This window comes from Dama dama, chromosome 20, assembly GCF_033118175.1.
Source record: "Dama dama isolate Ldn47 chromosome 20, ASM3311817v1, whole genome shotgun sequence".
Classification (NCBI taxonomy): domain Eukaryota; kingdom Metazoa; phylum Chordata; class Mammalia; order Artiodactyla; family Cervidae; genus Dama; species Dama dama.
The window spans coordinates 12,033,531-12,052,702 of NC_083700.1; the positions used below are offsets into that span (position 1 = coordinate 12,033,531).

The window sequence follows — 19,172 nt, forward strand, 5'->3', positions numbered from 1 at the left end:
GCTGAACCCTGATGACTCTTGAGGTCTCAGGCATTGCTCAGAGAGTGGAGACACCCTTCACTGAAGGCCTTGGTCCAGCCTACTATCTTTCATGATTAACTCATCATACCTTTCTTTCCTTTGCTGAGCTCTTTTAGACCTCAGCCTCCCTCAATGCCAAAGCGAAACTCCACGTGTGTGGCTGAGTTCCTTTTTGAAGGTTTCTCCAGCTTCGGGTGGCAGCACAGGCTTGGCTTCTTTGTTGTCTTTCTAACTTTGTACCTGCTGACTCTCTCTGGCAATGCCGTTATTTTGACTATTATTCGCCTGGACCGTCATCTTCATACTCCCATGTACTTTTTCCTAAGCATGCTGTCCATCTCTGAGACCTGCTATACTGTGGCCATCATTCCCTGTATGCCTTCTGGCCTCCTGAATCCCCATCAGACCATTTCTCTCCAAGGCTGTGCCACTCAGCTCTTTTTCTATCTAACCTTTGGTATCAATAACTGCTTCTTGCTCACAGCCATGGGATACGATCGCTACATGGCCATCTGCAACCCTCTACGGTATTCGGCCATCATGGGTAAAGGGGCCTGTATCCAGTTGGCATCTGGGTCCCTGGGAATTGGCCTGAGTATGGCCATTGTCCAGGTAACGTCTGTGTTTGGCCTGCCCTTCTGTGATGCCTTTGTCATCTCTCACTTCTTTTGTGACGTGAGACCCCTGCTGAAGCTGGCCTGCACAGACACCACTATCAATGAGATCATCAACTTTTTGGTCAGTATTTGTGTCCTTGTTGTACCCATGGGCCTGGTCTTCATCTCTTATGTCCTCATCATCTCCACCATCCTCAAGATTGCTTCAGCTGAGGGTCGGAAGAAGGCCTTTGCCACCTGCGCTTCCCACCTCATCGTGGTCATCATCCACTATGGCTGTGCCTCCATCATTTACCTGAAGCCTAAGTCCCAGAGTTCCCTGAGACAGGACAGACTCATCTCAGTGACCTACACAGTTATCACCCCTCTGCTAAACCCTGTCGTGTACAGTCTGAGGAACCAGGATGTCAAAGATGCTTTGTGCAGAGCCGCGGGGCAAAAACCCCTCTCCTCTTAGTCAGGAGAGTTTGTGGAAGGCCTTTTCTCTCATTTCGTAAACATATATTAATTTTAATGCTGTTTTAATAATGCTGCTAAGTATGGGATCAAGAATAGACAGTGCTAAAACTGGAGGCTTCCATTTGAGTTGGTCATGGTTCTCTGTGTTCCCCTTAAGAGAGGATAGAAAATGACTTTTCATACCCTTAAGAATATATGGAAAAGATTTATCTGTTTGGGTCATTCATACCCGTATTCTGTCACACACTGGTGTACGTATCTAAATATGTCCTGAGAATATGTTGGATTGTACAACTGCAATAAGACACAAAATTCAGCAGAGTTCTAAAAGGCTAACGAATAAAGTGCTTGGAAACCACCTCAGAAAAACCTCTGTTGTGGTGGTTAAGGGCGTAGGAGTAATTTGTGCAAAATTTTATTTAACAAGTAAGTGTGGAGACACATGCATGTTCCTTTTCTGTGGATGTTGAAGGCTTTTTGTAATCTGATTTTGCTGCTTGCTAATATTCCACCACAGCCTGAGGGATCTTCAAAAGGCAAACGAATGAACAAAAAGCCCACTCTCCAAGTGGATAGAACTGCCCTAACTGACTATTTCTGGAAATGAGGAGTACAAACGTGGTAATACAAAAGATCTTCAGCTACTGAGAGCACAGAGGTGGGTTGTCCAGTCCCAAGATGCCTAGGTAAAAACTAGTGAGAAAACTCCAGTTGGGAAAGGAGATCATAATGAACAGTTTAATGCTTTCACACCTCCAACACAGGAGTGAAAGAGGATGGAGGCTGGGAGGAGCCAAGAAGAATCAAACTTCCTTTTGCAGAGTAGACCTAAATCTTTGAAATAGTGTTATAAATGTAAGCACTTTAACTACAGCTTCTGAAGTCATTTATTAATGAGCAGAAGTCTGAAGTTTGATTTAGTGAAAAAATTTTCCAGTCAACTCCTAAGCTATCATGGTTTCCCAGCAGCTCAGTGGTAAAGAATCTGCCTGCCAGTGCAAAAGAGGGAGGTTTGACCCCTGGGTCAGGAAGATCCCCTGGAGAAGGAAATGGCAACCCACTCCCCTATTCTTGCCTGGGAAATCCCATGGACAGAAGAACCTGGCGGGCTACAGTCCATGGGGTCACAAAAGAACTGAACACAACTCAGCAACTTAACAACAAAAACCACCTAAGCTTTCAGAGGTTAATCTTCAGAAATTTCTTCTTAGATATTCCCAGCTTAAAACCTGAGTTTAAAAAACAGCATTTTATGTCTGAGCATCACAGAAGGTGAAAGCATATGCTCTGGTTCTCTCTCCCTCATCCTTTCACTCCACTCTGGCCTTCGATTCTAAAGAACAGGTAAAGCCTGCATTTCAAACCCAGCTTCTGCAGTCTCCAGAATCTAGCTGATCCCATGGGGTGATCCTGCAGAGGCAAAATGTCACTTGTAAGAGTGTCATGAAGTTAGCTAGGTGCTGAAAATGGGACAAACCAACGGAAATTAACAAATCTTCTAAGTCAACATAACATATCTAGCTTTGCTGAGAAACACTAGTGTATATAATCTGACCAGAGATAAAAGATAAAAAATATCTTTACCTTGGTGATTATATTTTTAGAAATGACAGAGTCAGTTTATTTATGTTAGGATAGCCAGAAACAGTTATATATTTTTTTTTTTCTTATTAGTTCTGTTTAGATAAAACTGTTAGGTAAAGATCTGATGGCCAGTGTCACGCTCACTTCAATTTGAAATTGTATTTGGTAGCTGCTCTGGTGCGGCCCCTTCAGGACACACACATCTATTTCCCTAGCTGCTGGAAATGTCTTGGGCTGAAAGCATGCAGTTGAGCCCCGCTTCAGGAATTACCATGCTAAAAAACTGCCATCTCCAGAGTCACAGCCCCTTCCCATGGGTAGCCTTTCCAATGACTTATCTTTTTCAGGGTATAAAGACTGGCACCCTTTCCTCAATTTAAGACAGCTATGAAGGGTACTCCCAGATTCAGGAATTCCTATCTGTGAGATGATTTGAGGTTTCTGCGTGACTCCATCACATTTCCACTTCCCCCTCTACCTTCATCCCGCATGGGTGTTGATGCTGAGAGCACTCCCTAATAAACTTGCTGCTTTCAAATTTCTGTTTCAGACTCTGTTTCCTAGAGATCCCAGTCTGCATCATTTCAGGATCCCATTTCTAAAACAGTGGTTGGTCAATGGAGACTCCAAATTTTCAGCCTTGATATGAGCTAGTGAAGGTAGAAGATCAGTGGTTCCTGTATTTTAATTTTAAAAAAATGTTAATTTTCAAAAATTTAATTCTATTAATTGAAGGATATTTACTCTGGTTCAGCTTAGTCTGTGGCAGTGCAGTATTACCTTGTTGCAAACTTGTAAATAAATAAATAAATAAATATATAAATAAAAATTAGCGTTTTTCTCAGAATCCACAGGAAGTCATTTCTTTGTCTTCAAAAATTTCTCTGCAAGCAAGTTCAATTTCATTGCATTCCTTACCTTGCAGTGAGATTACTGACTTCTCTCAGTGATAGTTCAAAATTGCAAATAACAGGAAAAACAGGAAAGTCTTCAAGAAGGGAAAGATTGTGGATGCTTTAAGTGATATATGCAAGTAGCTTTAACAGTGATCCTGGGCACAGTTATAGAGTAAAAAGGCTTGTGGTGGGAATGTCATGGAAGCTGATAAGGCATCAGTTGGGGACTTGGGCTTGGTGACTAACTGCCCAGGGCCAGGTAGACAATTTAAGGCAAGAAGATAATACTACTCTCTGAGGTTTTCTGGGGACCCAGGCTGGCAAGTGCCTCTGCCAATCTCAACATAAAGCTCCCATTTCTGACTTCAAGGAGATGTTCTGTTGTTCCACACTCCGTTTAATGAGAAGAGAGAAAGAGCAGAGCCTTTCTTCAAGTATTAAATTTCCTGAAATACTGACAAGGTGTATCTTTTTTTTTTTTTTTCTTTCTTTTTTTTCTTTTTTTTGAAAAATATGGAACGCTTCACGAATTTGCGTGTCATCCTTGCGCAGGGGCCCTGCTAATCTTCTCTGTATCGTTCCAATCTTAGTATATGTGCTGCCGAAGCGAGCACCAAGGTGTATCTTTTGTCTTTTCCTACTCCTGAGGGCCATGGAAATTTGTCTTCAATTGGCCAGTAGCAGGGTGCTACTGACTTGATATTCAAAAACAAATCCTTTATTATTGGGAGTTTGTGACAGTTTATGACAGACAATTTGGAACCGCGAACATGGGAAAGAAATTAGCTTTATGGGTTAGTCTAGACCATTATGGTAAGAGATTGGAGGTAACAGAGAGTGAAGCTGGGATGAATTATTTCTATCTAATCATTTGGTGACATTCATACTATCTCTCTGTCACAGATAGATTATATATATATATATATATATATATATATATAAAAAGACATCTTTATAAGTGCCATATTTGGAGGGTCCACAGGGTACTCAAGATCCAACTATGTGTTCCACATCCCCTACAGAATAGACATATGACTATCGGGAAGAAAGAATGCAGAAATAGATGGTAGACATAAGTCTGATACGAGCCTGAAATTTAAATATATGGAAGAACACAGTGAAAGGAGAGAACAGAATGTGGAGAATGAAAGAAAAATTCACACTGGAGCTTCTTGGTGGATGTGTTCTGAACCTTTGTGCTGGAGAGTCACCACATAGAGCCAGGTTCCCGTGTAATGAAAGACAAATGTCTGGGCTAAAAGGGAGCTTAGAGACCACCTGGTCCAAACCTCCTTTGTTACAAAGAAGAAATGGAATCCGAGACTGGCAAGGACTTGCCCCAGCCACACAGCTAGTTATCAACAGCTCGAGCTTCCAGGTTTGTGCTCAGTCCATAGTGCTTGCAAGCCGGGGCTGAGAATGTAAATGGAAGTAAAAATGAAGTGTAACAGTCAAGACTCAGAAAGATGTATCTGAAGCTTACAAAGCCTGGACTATCCATGTTCAATCTCTGTCAATTCTTCTGGGTCACTTAGCCTCAGACCAAATAAAGGAGTAAGTAACGTGCTCTTCAGCCTGATGTATAGCTGTGTGTAAAACACTGTGAGACTAAATGTTGTTCAGGAATGTTCTGTATGACTCTGGTCCCAAGGCTGTAACTATAACAGACCGTCTATCTTTTCTTAAAGGTAGGGGAATATCTAGGAATAGCAGCAAGGAGCTTCCTATGAGGCCTTTTCCTGGCCTATTGTTGCACGAAAAATCCCTTCTCCACCCATAAGGCCTCTTTACACAAAGCCAAATGCCAAGGCCCTTTCCTGGGAATCTGGTCACTATCTCTCTGAAATGATTAAAAAAAAAAAAAACATGAACAGTGTCAAGGAGGTTCATACCAGTGTTAGGGCTCAACGTGGGCTGTCCCTAAATATGCCACAATGACATATTGAATATTTTTAATTAAAGTTACTTAAGAAGCAGGTTGGATGGATTTGGGAGTTTGGGATTAGCAGATGCAAACCATATATATAAGATGGATAAACAACAGGGTCCTACTATATGACATAGGGAACTATATTCAATATCCTGTAATAAACCATAATTGAAAAGAAATGAAAAAGATATATATGTATATATAAAACACGGGGAGCTCAGCCCAGTACTCTGTGAGGACCTAAACAGGTGGGATGGAGTGAAGGGATATATACAACTATCCTCCAAAATAATAATAAGAAGAAAATCTTGTTTCTTTTTTTATTTAATACCTCAAGCCCAATCTCTGTTTAGATTCTTCACAAATTGAGCACTCCAAACCTAAGCTTCTCCATCCTGTCAATTCTTTTCAAATGTATCATTTCTTTGTCTAAAAAGTATAAAGGTTGCCTGCTTTGGCCACTTGTTAGGTCCCATTTCTATGAGACCTCTGAGTACATAAATTAAAATTTCTTTCTTTGTCTCCTGTCAACTTTATTATTAGTTCAGCCACAAGAACTCAAGGGGATGAAAGGGTTTCCCTCGTGCTGACAGCAGATACCTATATTAAAAAAAAAAAAAAAGCTTTAATAATTTCCCTATTTTTTATGACCCCTTTGGAGAAAACGGGACTTGTCAGTCTTATGAATATTTACAAATGTTCCTTCACTTCCTTATTTTATTAATTGTTCACAAAAACAAATAAACTAAAGGTGCTCTGATCTCCCGTTTCCTGCTGTGAACTCCTGGTCAGCACTAGCAGTACCTTGCTCTCCTCTCTAATGCTTTCCCCAGGGCCCCGTATAACCGTCTCCATGAGCAGAGGTGGGGCAGGGGTGGGAGAAAAGAGACTGGGACATTGTTTGAAATCTTATTCAGTCCTGCACTTTTTCATTGTGAGAGTTCTTATTATGTTCTAGAGTTTCTCTAAGATGCTTAGTTCAGGTACTGTAAGAGGATATACAAGATTTAATTTGGGGAGATAGGAGAGGAGTGAACCAATAGCAGGGAACTCTTAGACTGAGCCTCACTCCCAGTATTCAGGGGCTCAAGCCTGCCCCAGATTCTGCCAAGAACTAGAAGTTCATGTGATAGTAAGTGAAGAGAGAGGATGAAAATGATCAGCTTCATCAGCGCACCTTTCCTTGTATTCTCATTCGTAGGTCAGACTTACAAAGGAGAGAACATTACAAAAGAGAACATTTCTAATCTAGGACTTCATGGTTCTTGCCTCAAAACTAGCAAGCCTCAAATACTTAAAAGTGTCACATTACATGGTTTCATACTTTTATTCAAGTTGTATATCTCTTTTACAGATGCTAATAAATGAATCTATTCGTTTCTTTACTTACATAAATGATGCTTATTGAGCACTTACTATTACATGCCACTTGACCAGTTTAATGAAGCAGTTCTACAAAGCCGTGATCATTTTCTATGTACCTTGTGAGTTGTCTTTGACAACTGAGAAGCGTTGACTAAAGCCAAAAAGAAATTGCTATTGCAGAGGTTTCTTGAGTGACATCAGTTCCCTGGGGGATCTGGTTTAGGCTGTGGGTCTGTAAATCTGTTGCGTTTCCTGGTTCTCTTCATCTTCAAGAGTAACGTGAACTGCTTCTGGGTTGAGATAAGCAACGCTGTGTCCACAGCAAACAGAATCAACACCAACAATGGGATAAGAAATTGTAGCCAGAAATAGTTGCTTTGAGTGTACGTGTACTCTAGATGCAATAAGAAACATAACTCATGTTAGGAATTGAAAAGTGAGGTTCAAGTCTTCATCTTCCCTAAAAGAAGGATCCAACATGGTCCTTCATCTTCTAGCATGAAATGACATCCAGGAGCAGAGACAAAACACTCATAGGTTCGGGTTCCTCAGTCTGTGTTCCCTGAAGCCCTAGGGAGTCCTGAGTATTTCCCCCACAGTCCCTTTCTAACGGCTTGGCCAATATGCCTAAGGGGAAAGGTCATAGGAAAGATGACCCCTTCCTTGGAGCCTCACAAGACCAATGTCCACATAGGACATGGAGGTGGGAAGCAGATAGAGTAAGGGCAGGGTGTCACCAATGCCTTATTTCTCAAGCAGTCATCATTTGTTGCATGTCTGTTGGGTGAAATTAAGATATTGGGCTAGATCATAAATGTTAATAAGTTGGCTTCCCGGGTGGCTCAGTGGAAAGAACCCACCTGCCAATGCGGGAGATGGAGAAGACACAGGTTTGATCCCTGGGTTGGGACAATCCCCTGGAGGAGGAAATGGCAACCCACTCCAGTATTCTTGCCTGGAAAATCCCATGGACAGAAGAGCCTGACCGGCTAAGTTCATGGGGTTGCTAAGAGTCAGGCACAATGGAGCGACTGACCAAGGCAAGCAAGGCAATAAGTAAATTGCCTTTCAAGTTCACTGTTTTGTCATTCTGCTATTCTATTTACAAAGTAATAATTTTTTGTGATTTTTCTAGAATTATAGAACCCTAGAATATTATAGCCAGAAATTACTCACAGATCACCTAGACTGGTAACTCTCAACACTGGCTGCCTATTACCATTACCTGGAAGAGTTTTTTAAATATTGATGTCCAGGCCTCATTCCAAGCTAATTAAGTTAGAATCTCAAGGGATGATATACAGACATCACTATTTTTTTTTAATTCTCCAAGCAATTTTAATGAAGTTTAGTCCAAACCCTTTATTTTATAGATAAGGATACTGGAAACACAGTGAAAATCAAACAACAGGTCTCAAATTAGTTAACAGAGAACTACCATTAGAAATTAATTGTGGCTTCTGGTCTCATGTTTTTTAAGATTTTGGCATGAGCAAAGTGTACCAAGCAAATGTCTGATTTCCTCATTGCAAAGTAAATATTTTAAAGGCTCCTTCTTTTATATGAAATTTGGAAATGGCAGCCTTTCATTGACTACAGAGGCAGCCTGCCTGACTACTCTTTCCACATCAAGCCCTCTTTCTCATCTCCTAATTCACAGGCACACAGCCTGTTGACTTGGTTTCCTTTCCCATCCCTCATAGGCTAGAATAGACTTTTCAAGCTATAAAGAGCTTGTTCCTTCAACTTTGAAACTCTTTTTCTATTTGATAAATGTAAGTTTCTCCCCAGCAGCAATAGATGACTTTGCTTGACTAGTGTTCAACAGTTTAAAAATCCATTTCACAACTACTGCATTTAACATCTGTAAAAAATCCATAATGTGAGCAGGTATTACTGTTGCCATTGAATGAGTAAGGGATCTGAGACAGAGACTAAGGGATACACTCTACCCCTGGTCTCCTCATCGCAAATCTAGTAGACATTTAAGGAATCACAGATGCCTCCATTCTATAGCTTCAGTCACGTTAGGCTCACATATTCTTTCTCCTTTCCCTTGCTATGGACTCGTTCCCTTTCCTTCACCAACTTACCTTTTTTTACTGTAATCCTGAGTTTATTAGAGGTGCGGGGGAGCTTCTGAACTCTACCCTCGCAGTAATAGATGCCACTGTCTTCTTCTGTGACATTGGTGATGGACATGTTGTGGTTCTCATACCAGTACTTGAGAGATGTGTTATCCTTGTAGTAGATCACCTTGAAGACATTCAGATTCTTCCAACTGTGGCACCTGAGGAAGAGGGACTCACCCTCTAACATCACCTCAGCAGAGGCCTGAAGGAGCAACCAGTCTGAAGAATATGTATTAAGTTATTTATTTAACAATGACAGAAAAAATAAAATAAAAATAAGATAAATAAAAAAGGTCATGCAGAGAGTGTGTATCAGAAACCTTTATCATTAACCCATTTCTTGGCTCATAAGGTCAATAAAAAGGAAATACAAAATAATGCTTACAGCCTGTCTCCTCTGTTGATAAATACTCTGTCCTCCTGAAAGGTAATTCTGGGGCCACAACATTGCTGACACTTTTGATGAGCCCAGCCATAGGAGGACTGAAACCCAATATCCCTTTCAGCTCTATTGTTGCATTTGGTCACTAAAGGGGACATAAACCTACTCTGCCTGGAGAGTCCTAGCCTAGTAAAGTTGTCCTCTCTAAACTTACAGGTGCTTCCCAGTTCTGTTAATCACAGTAAGCCTCCAGCTTCCTCAGAACATGCATCACAATTTGAATCAATTATTTATGTAATTATTGATTGGATGTCCTTTTCCTCATTGGGATCTATACTTCAGAGGTCAGGAGCATGTCTGTTCCTTTCATCATATCTCCAGTGCCTAATAATACCTAGGAATCAGTAGATTCTCAATGAATGTTTGTCAATAATGAGTCAGTAAAATATAAGAGTCAGGTTGTATGGCTAATGTCATTTTAAGAACTCAAAATTTAGAATGGAAATGTGTCTAGGTTGCATAGGCATATTTTCTTGAGGAGCAATCCTTGAGGACTCCAAAAAAATAAAGAAGCTATTTTACACTACTTTAGTTTCTACTTAGAATTTGTACACAGATGTTGAAACATCTCTTTTCACTCAAGAGAAAAATACAAAATATACTTATACTTTAAAAATATTTATATTTAAAAATATAAAACAAAATATAAATGACCTAGCTATTCAAATGAAATCATGACTTTGTTCACTGAACATTTACCAAGTAACCCACACATGCCTGAGCACATTGCACTAGTTGTGGACAGTGGGAGAGTGATGAAGCAAACCTAAGATTTGCTCTTAAGTAAAAGTAGAGTACGTGAGGAATGTAAAGAGATATCTTTCAAAATAAAGAGTACAGCTTACTACTTTACCATATGTAAAATAGATAGCCAACGGGAATTTTGCTCTATGTCTCAGGAAATTCAAACAGAGGCTGTGTATCAAACTAGAAGGGTGGGGTGGGGAGGGAGATGAGAGGGAGGTTCAAAAAGCAGGGGACATATGTATATCTATGGCTGATTCATGTTGAGGTTTGACAGAAAACAACAACATTCTGTAAAGCAATTATCCTTCAATTAAAAAATAAATAAACAAACAAAAAGAGTACAACTTAATATTCAGGTCATGACACATGGAAATGGCAAACTAAATCTTTAAATCAAAGAACTCTTTGTAATGTTTACATATCCAATATGCCATTTGACCACGTAATGTGCATCTGTACCCAGGCAGAGAAGATAGAAATGAAACAGACTAGGGGAGTAGCACTGGGAGATTGCTAGAATATTGAGAGCAGGCAGCAGGGCAGATGGAGCAGAGGCAGAAGACAGATGGACCCGTATGTGGAGAGAGACCTTGAGTTCACCCTTGCTTCTCTAAGCCTTGGGGTAACTTGCTTTCTCCCCATTTTCAGACGGGCCATTCCACACATGAGAGAATTGATATTTCTGTAACCCTGGAACTTACCACTGGTGACATTTAGGTACACGGGTTCACTAACGGCATATCCTTTGATTCGGCATTGGTATTCCCCACTGTTCTGCATGTCTGCATTCACAATGTCCAATCTTGGATTTGACGTTGCCAAACGGGTTCTATTGTGGATCCACACAGGGGACTCATCTTCAGAGGAACTGTTCGTACCACATGTCAGACTCACAGTGTCTCCTCTAAATATTTCTCTCCATGGTGGATTCAAGAACACCTTAGATTTCCAGATGACTTTGAGAAGAACGGATTGTGGAAAGAGATATGGAAGGAGGGAAAATATCATTGAAATCTGTTCGGCCTCCAGAGTACAGACATAATAATAGTCAATCAATGGTCAGTCTACCCTTAAACTGTTGTTGATAAGAAACTATCCTGAGTCCTAGGACTAAAGGAAGGAGGAAAGAATCTTGTGGTCCACCTAGGGACCCTAGCTCCCAACCTAGGAAAAAACAGGATGGAAGTGTAAGATATTAAAAAACAAAAGAGGGCAATCCCTCTAATTTTCTTGATTCCAATTTCAGTACCTGTAAATGAGAATCGAAGTCTCTTCTCAGGCAGAGATTATGTCTGTGATGTTCACACATAGTTCAGCACAATGACTACTACATAGTGAATATTCATTAAATATTTATTGAGTTGATGAATGAGTGAATAATGGATGAATTAAGGTAGTGGATTAAACGAAATGCATGGCCTCTCCCAGCCCTAAATTTTTATGACTATTTAATTGTGAGCGAATAAGGAATGAAAATCATATGTCAATTCTGGAAAGCACTGATAATCACCAAGAGGATCAGTCTTAAAAGGCTTTCAATACAAAGAGATATGGCACAAATTTGAACAAAGACTTTGGAAGTGGCCAGGCAGTGATAAGGAAGAGGTGATATGGTCAAAAGAGAACTAGACTTGGATTTAAGGGACTTACATTAGAATCCAGTGCCTTGTTAGCCATGTAACCTCCAACAAATTACTTAATCTGAGTTTCAGTATCCTCAGTTATAAAATGGAAATAATAATAATGGTGATGATGATGTAAGAATTGAATGAGTGTACGGCATAGTGTCTGGAGCAGAGGCTGAGACAGATGCTCAGCAGACAGGATTGCTTGCATAAAAGAGGAGAGGGTGACTTGAGAGAATGAAGTGCTGTGTGGGAAGCTTTTGAATGGGGGAGAGAAGGAAGACGAGGTAGGTGGAAGTGCAATAGACAGGGAAGAGCAGATTAATAATCATTAAAAAATAGATGATGGGATGAAGGGAAAGGATGAAGGGCGGGCAGTTCCCAGACATTGAAATGCTGAGGGAACAAGGACAGAGGACTCACCTGCTGACAGGCCATCTGGAGCTGCAAAATCCAGAGACAATAAGTTAGTGTCTGTCCCCAGCCTTCTGGATACCTGAAGACTGGGATTTGGTTATGATGCTGAGGTCTACATCCATGGAGTCTTAAGGGCCAACCATCTTTTCATGACTCTGTTCCAGGGAGAGAAGGAGCTTCGCTTCTTCATCTGCTGTCCCTCCTTTACCCTCTAGGAAAAGCCAGCTTGATAGCAAGGACCAGACTTTAGTCCGGCTTCCTCCTTAGATGGTGCTCAACCCCCCTTCTTCTGCCATCCAGCTCGTCCTCCCTACAGAATCCCTGGGAAGTGACCCACAGTTTGCTCATAACCTAGAAAAAGTCGGCAATAAAATTGTCAACTTTCCCTCGCCAGCCGCTCCCCCAATCTGTTCTGGCCCCTTCAGGGGAGCTGGTAACTCTACTTACAGAAAAGCAGCAGAACTACCCACAGCAGGGCAGGGGCTCCCATGGGAATAGTAGGCATTTTCTCCGTGGCCTCCAACTGAGCTGCAGAGATCCAGGGCCTTAGAATAAACTTGAAAGTAAAAAGGAGAAGGAAATGTTCTCTGTGTCATATCTGGTTAACGCATCAGCTGCACCTAGGTTTGCTTCCTTCTCTGGAGATAACATTCAGAGTGGTGCCTGAAAGGGCAATTTCATATAAGTAGTTTTAAAATCATTTATTGATTTTTTTTCTTTTTTTGATTGCACTGCACAGCATTCAGGATCTTAGTTCCCCAATCAGGGATTGAAACCATGCCCCTTGCAGTGGAAGTGGATGCACAGTCTTAACCACTGGACCAGGGGAGGTCTCCAGGGCAATTTTATATTTATCCCCATACCCTCCATTCCACCTCCGTGTACACACCTGGAATTTAGTGGGAGAGAGGCAGAGGCTAGGCACACAGGAACAAAACTTCCTTAAACTATCAACTTATAGTTATCTTGTTGGCAACTTAGAAAAGTGGGGTGCAGAGGAGAGAAAAATAGAATAAAAATAACAGTTAATTATTCACCTAACATAGGTCAGGCACTATGCTAAATATGCCTTATATTTCATTCATTTCTCAAAATAATTCTATGAAGATGTACCATCATTATCTACATTTTGTAGAGAGGAAAATTGGAGCTTCGAGAGGTAAAGTCATTTATCTTAGGGTACTCCCTAGTAAATGGCTAATTTGGGACTCAAATATTTGAAAAATCAGATCCTAGAGCAAAATTCACAATCATGATGATCTACTGTTTATGCAGGTCTACAGTATGGCCATAATTCTAGCTGAAATTCTGTTGTGGTTCTCCAGAGTTACCAACCCTCTTGTTACCTAATTTCCTGCTGATCCATTAGTGCACAAATCCACAAACTTTAGTGTGCTTCCCTGATGACCCACTGTCCAACCAGCCAAATTGGAGATATTTTTGGAGACTCCTTCTCTCCATGGGTCCTGATGAGGTCTACAACACAGGAAGGCAGATGTTAAACCATAACTTACAGGGATCTCAGTAATATAATTTATTTTATTACTCCAGCTTTTGTCCATTTTTATGTTTCTAATCCTCTAGCCTGATCACCTTTTCTCCTTTAAATCCACATCTGTTTTCTTCCCTCCAGGACCTCAATGACTAATTCTTCTCTTTTTAACTCTAGGTCAGAATTAGTCACCTTCTTCCTGGATTTGTTATTGATAATGACACTGGAGATAATATCTCCATAAATATCTACAGTGACTTGCCCTCCACAAAGTTTTTTTCATGTGTGGTATTATTATCTGGCCCTTGCCAAAACTCTGAAATAGCAGAGGCAATATGAAGCCAGCAAGGCCCCATTCTATCATGGCAGCTTTTCCATGCTGTTTTTTTTAATATGTATAATTCTATTTATTTATGTGTGTATGCTTCGCTGTACTGGGTTTTTGCTGCTGCGTGTGTTTTCTCCACTTGTGGCAAGCAGGGGCTACTCCGCAGTTGCAGTGCATGGGCTTCTCACTGCGGTAGCTGCTCTTGTGGAGCATGGCCATAGGGCATGAAGGCTTCAGTAGTTGCTGCCTGTGGGCTCGGAAGTTGCAGCTCCCAGGCTCTAGAGCACAAGCTTAGCAGTTGTGGCCCACGGGCTTAGTTGCTCCTCAGCACGTGGGTTCCTCGCGGACCAGAAATCAAACCTGTGTCTCCTGCATTGGCAGGAGTACTCTTTACCACTGAAACACCAGGGAAACCCCACCAACTGTTGAATTAAGACTGATGAATTAAACATAAAGTCGCTGTACATAAAGATCTAACCAAAGCTTTCAACTTCTCTGAAATTAGAGAATATGGGTCTACAGACTCCTAAACAGAAAGTTTCAGATAAGAAAGATTGTGACTGGTCCCAGGTTGTGCAATATCTTAGTGACAGATCTTTAAAGAAAGCAGAGAGTTATTTTGGAAAGTGTAAGTATTTAAAGATCTGAATACAAATACTCCCGGTATTTATGGGATTAGGGTTTACCTATAAAATAGAGACAATAATGATACCCAGATCATGTCTTTATTAAGAGGTTTAAGAAGATAATAATGTGTAAAATGCATTGAAGAGCATCTGCTATGTAAAAGATGCTCCATAAATCTATCTTTCCTCTCCTTTATTGTTGTTGTTGTTGTTCAGGCGCTAAGTCAGGTCTGACTCTTTGTGATGCCATGGACTACAGCATGCCAGGCTTCTCTGTCCTTCACTATCTCCAGGAGTTCAGTCAAACTCATGTCCATTGAGTCGGTGAGGTCATCCAACCATCTCATCCTCTATTGTCCGCTTCTCCTCCTGCTCCCAATTTTGCCCAGCATCAGGGTCTTTTCCAATGAGTCAGCTCTTCCCACTAGTTTGCCAAAGTACTGGAGCTTCAGTATCAGTCCTTCCAATGAATATTCAGGGTTGATTTCCTTTCAGATTGATTGGTTTGACCTTATTGCAGTCCAGGAGACTCTCAAGAGTCTTCTCCAGCACCACAATTCGAAATCATGATTTCATCAGTGCTCAACCTTCTTTATGGTCCAACTCTCATATCATACATGAGTACTGGAAAAATCATAGCTTTGACTCTACGGACCTTTGTCAGCAAAGTGATATCTCTGCTTTTTAATACACTGTTTAGGTTTGCTGTAACTTTTCTTCCAAGGAGCAAGAGTCTTTTTATTTCATAGCTATAGTCATCATCCACGGTGATTTTGGAGACCAAGAAAATAACATCTGTCACTGTTTCCATTGTTTCCCCATCTATTTGCCAGGAAGTGATGGGACTGGATGCCATTTATTACCATTATTCAATACTCAGGAGGAACATCCATTTCAACAGGACTAAGGCAATCAGCAAATGCATAGGATGTTTTACTTGATAACCAGCATGTTATGCCAATATAATTTATATAAGTAATCTCACTCCTCCCCATAGTGATGAAGAAGAGAGTATTATAGGAATGAATAGAATGGGAAAAATTGTTTGGGGAAGAGGAGGAGAAAGAAATGGGGAAGATGCAATTTTTGAGGCGCTGTCAGAGGGCAGCACATATTTGAAAATACCAAGATCCTAGAAGAGACAAAGACGGAATCTGTTTCACCACTCTGTTGAGAGTTTGTCCAGGAGAGTTACCAGATATTCTTTTACCCTAGGACAATGATTCTACAATAAAATTATCCTTTAGAGACAGTCACTTTACTGTGACTCAAAAAGTCTACTTTAAAGCCTCCCCCCCAAGTCTTCAGTTATTCCCTGCTTGAATGGGAGGTGGACTGGAATTCGAGATATACTAGTTCTTAATATGGAGACAATAAGGTTTGTCATTGACACACTATTTTCATTTCCTCCACCATCCTAAAGCAAAGCTTCAGTGTCCAGCAGTGAAATGAAGGTAGTGTTTTGGTAGCAGTAATAGCAATGATTTAACCAATTCAACTAAAGCAGTTCATTAAAACTTAAAAACAAACCAAGCCACCCATCCTCAACCCGCACAACAACAACAACAAAACCAAAAATATCAACATCAGGAAGAATAAAGCATATCCTAATTCTCATACTCCAAGACCTCAGGTACCCAAAGGAACAAAATGAGAATTCAGAAGGGACAAATAAACACAAGATTAAATCATAGTTCTGCTCTACCCTAACATAACTGGTTGATTCACCAGTCAAGTCCTACACATCCTTTATCTTATTATTAAAAAAAAATTCTCCAAATTTTTTTATCCACTACCTAGGTGGAGTGTGCTATTGATTTCTTGCATTCTGCCTGTAGATATCAGAAACATGTACTCACTGGGACCCATAGATTTTTCTCTTAATCTCACTTCTTATAATAAGCATTGAATCCAGATACTCATATGTTCAACACTCATTAACAACATCTCCGTCCCAAATTTTGACCCATTATTGGTTTTCAGAAACCTTAGTGGTTTGGGTGTTTTTTGGGTTTTTTTTGTTGCTGTTGTTGTTGTTTTTTGGCCTTACTGCACAGTATGCAAGATCTTAGTTTTCCAGTGAGGGATTGAACCCAGGCTCACTGCAGTGGAAGCAGAGTCTTAGCCACTGGAACACCAGGGAAGTCCCCCAAACCTTTATTTGTTCTTCACTTTGTATCAGTGGGGAATTGTAACTCAAAGAGTCATGCATGAACTATTAAGATCTACTCATTGTAAGGTGTCCAGATGAGGCATCTCTGTGGCACCTTGTAGATAGGGAACAGTTTGAACCATAAGGTACACTCAAGCAAATGTGACCTCTGCCTTATAAATACTATGTTCCAGCCAAGAGACCTAGAGGGCCTCTGACTTGCCTTTCTGCCTCCAACAGATACAATCATTAAGTGATCTGATCTTTCCTTCAGAACAGACGGAACAGAATTACAAGCCTGCTGAGGAAGATTCCTGGGAAGAATGGTAGTGTTTAAAAAAAAAAAGAAAGAAAAATTTAAATTATATTAAATTTAAAAATTAAAAGAAAAAAATTATTATCCAGGAATATTTTAAAGAGATTAAGTGTAAGACTGATTAGGTATTCAGGCTCTGAGCAGGCTCTGGAGTTTGATTCTCAGCTCAGATCACTTATTGGTTACCTGGCTCTCCACAAGTTACTAAATCTCTCTGTGACTCAGCATCTTCTCTGGTTAAATGGGAATAGTGGCAGTACTTGTTATTGAGGGTATTAAATGAGTTAATATAGTAAAAGCTTTATAAGAGAGGCTGGCAGATAGTAAATGTTGTGCATGATTTTATTACTGCTATTACAATCATTTTGTTAGGATCCTTGGACTTTGGAGCAGCAGAGAGAAACTCTTGCTGTCCTTAAGAAAATGAACAGGAAAGGCTACTGGTCCAGAAGGCAGTGCAGCCCGGATGACATTGGAGTGATTGTGCCTCAAGGAGCCCCTTCCTCCACTCACAGGTTAGGGGGTAGAGGAGAGAAGTTGCTCCGTGGGAGTCCTGAGATCATTCCCAGGTGTGGTTCTAGACAAAATCCAGTTTTGCAGAGTCAGCCCTCAAGCCATATGTAGTGTAGGCTAGGTTTATTTTACCCTTCCTTACAGAATTACACAGTTAAAAATGGTAACAACTCTTTTTTTTTAAAGGAATCCCTTTTAGGCTGTTAGCAGATAAGGACAAGAGGTCTTATTCCAGCCAAGGATATTTGCATTTTAATAAGTAACTTTTGGAAACTGGGAGGAGTAGCTTGTTGCTTGTCTCACTGAGTGTGCAGGATACATTTTTAGCATTTAGCAGGCAACCCAATGCCCTGTAATATCCAGGGCAGCCTTGCATGATATAAAGAATTGTTCTGCCTTTACACTGTTTTCCAATGTCCAGCCAGGTATTTTATAATTATTCGAGCCTTGAATCTATTTGACAAATAATGCAAAGCATTTTTACATTTTTTCATATATACTGGATTTTATAGGAAAGAAACTATTGTGTCCTCTGATGGAAGAATATTCTTGTGTCACTTGTAAACTGGCTTTGCCTCTTGGCAGATGTCATAACCAAGTCAAAGTTTGGGAGGAGGGATGATTTATTATTACTAGCAGTAAATAGGGAGATCTTTCCCAAAGCAGTATCTCCCTGAAGAGTAAAACTGGAGAAGTTTTAAGCTAAGGGTACATAATATATTCATGAAGGGGCTTGAGCAGAAGAGAATCAGCATACAATTGGGGTCAAGGTTGAGCACAAGCTTTAGCTGATTGAAGTCAAGAGGGTCAGCATATCATTCCGTCCTCCGCCTTGGTTACTGCAGAACCCAAAGGCCATATCAGATTGTTATGTATATCCCTTAAGGAGGAACTAGAGCTCTGTCTTACAGCTGAACTCTAGTTTCTTGACTGCTTTTCCTTTGTTCTTAGAGTTCCCTTACTTAAGATCGTTGATTAGTGAGACCTATTGAAGGGTAAACATTGTGACCAGGCTTAGATCACAAAACGGCTTCTCACGTTAAGTCAAGCATGGTTCTCTTTCTCCAGGGATCCCCTACACTATCTGATTACATTGGGTTTTCCTAGAAGAGCATCCTTGGATCATTCACTGTTTCCCCAAATCAGATCACCAACAGCCACACTGTTCCTGATCATTGTATTGTTACCAGATTAGTCAGCTAGACCCCACCAGGATCCTCGCCATCCCTTGTCTTAGCCAGGGAGGTTCTTTTTCTGCTTGGATCTGTGCTGCCAATAAGGAAACTGATGTTGAGATTAGATCAGCATCAGCTTTATTCGATGGTCAAAGAATGAAGAAGCAGGAACTTGGTCCACAAATTAACTTCTCAACCTAGTTTAGACAGAGAAACCATGTACGTAAGAGGGTCGAGGTAAAAGGGGAGGAACTGGAAAGTGTGGGAGGAATATTCATAAGTGATCCAAGCGCAGGGGTGTGGTTTGGACCTGGAACTGATGCAGCGCTCCTGTT

At 40.7% G+C, this 19,172-nt stretch overlaps 2 protein-coding genes and 1 non-coding gene across 3 annotated transcripts in view; 1 reads left to right on the forward strand and 2 right to left on the reverse strand.

Moving 5' to 3' along the window:
• Positions 1–153: 153 nt before the first annotated feature.
• LOC133040072 (olfactory receptor 10J1-like) overlaps positions 154–19,172 on the forward strand; it is a 37,985-nt gene continuing 18,966 nt past the window's right edge. Inside the window, exon 1 of the mRNA XM_061119817.1 lies at positions 154–661. Within this exon, the coding sequence (XP_060975800.1) occupies positions 154–661 (508 nt within the window). The remainder of the gene's footprint in view (positions 662–19,172) is intronic.
• Positions 4,085–4,191, reverse strand: LOC133041752 (U6 spliceosomal RNA). The gene has a single exon (XR_009689327.1). It is a non-coding gene; the product is annotated as a U6 spliceosomal RNA (small nuclear RNA).
• On the reverse strand, positions 6,807–12,817 carry FCER1A (Fc epsilon receptor Ia). The gene is made up of 5 exons (XM_061119816.1): positions 12,683–12,817; positions 12,242–12,262; positions 10,895–11,149; positions 8,966–9,223; positions 6,807–7,266 (listed from the first exon to the last, which is right to left on the reverse strand). Exons 1-5 carry the CDS (start codon positions 12,738–12,740, stop codon positions 7,070–7,072), a joined length of 789 nt encoding a protein of 262 aa, XP_060975799.1. The 5' UTR covers positions 12,741–12,817; the 3' UTR covers positions 6,807–7,069.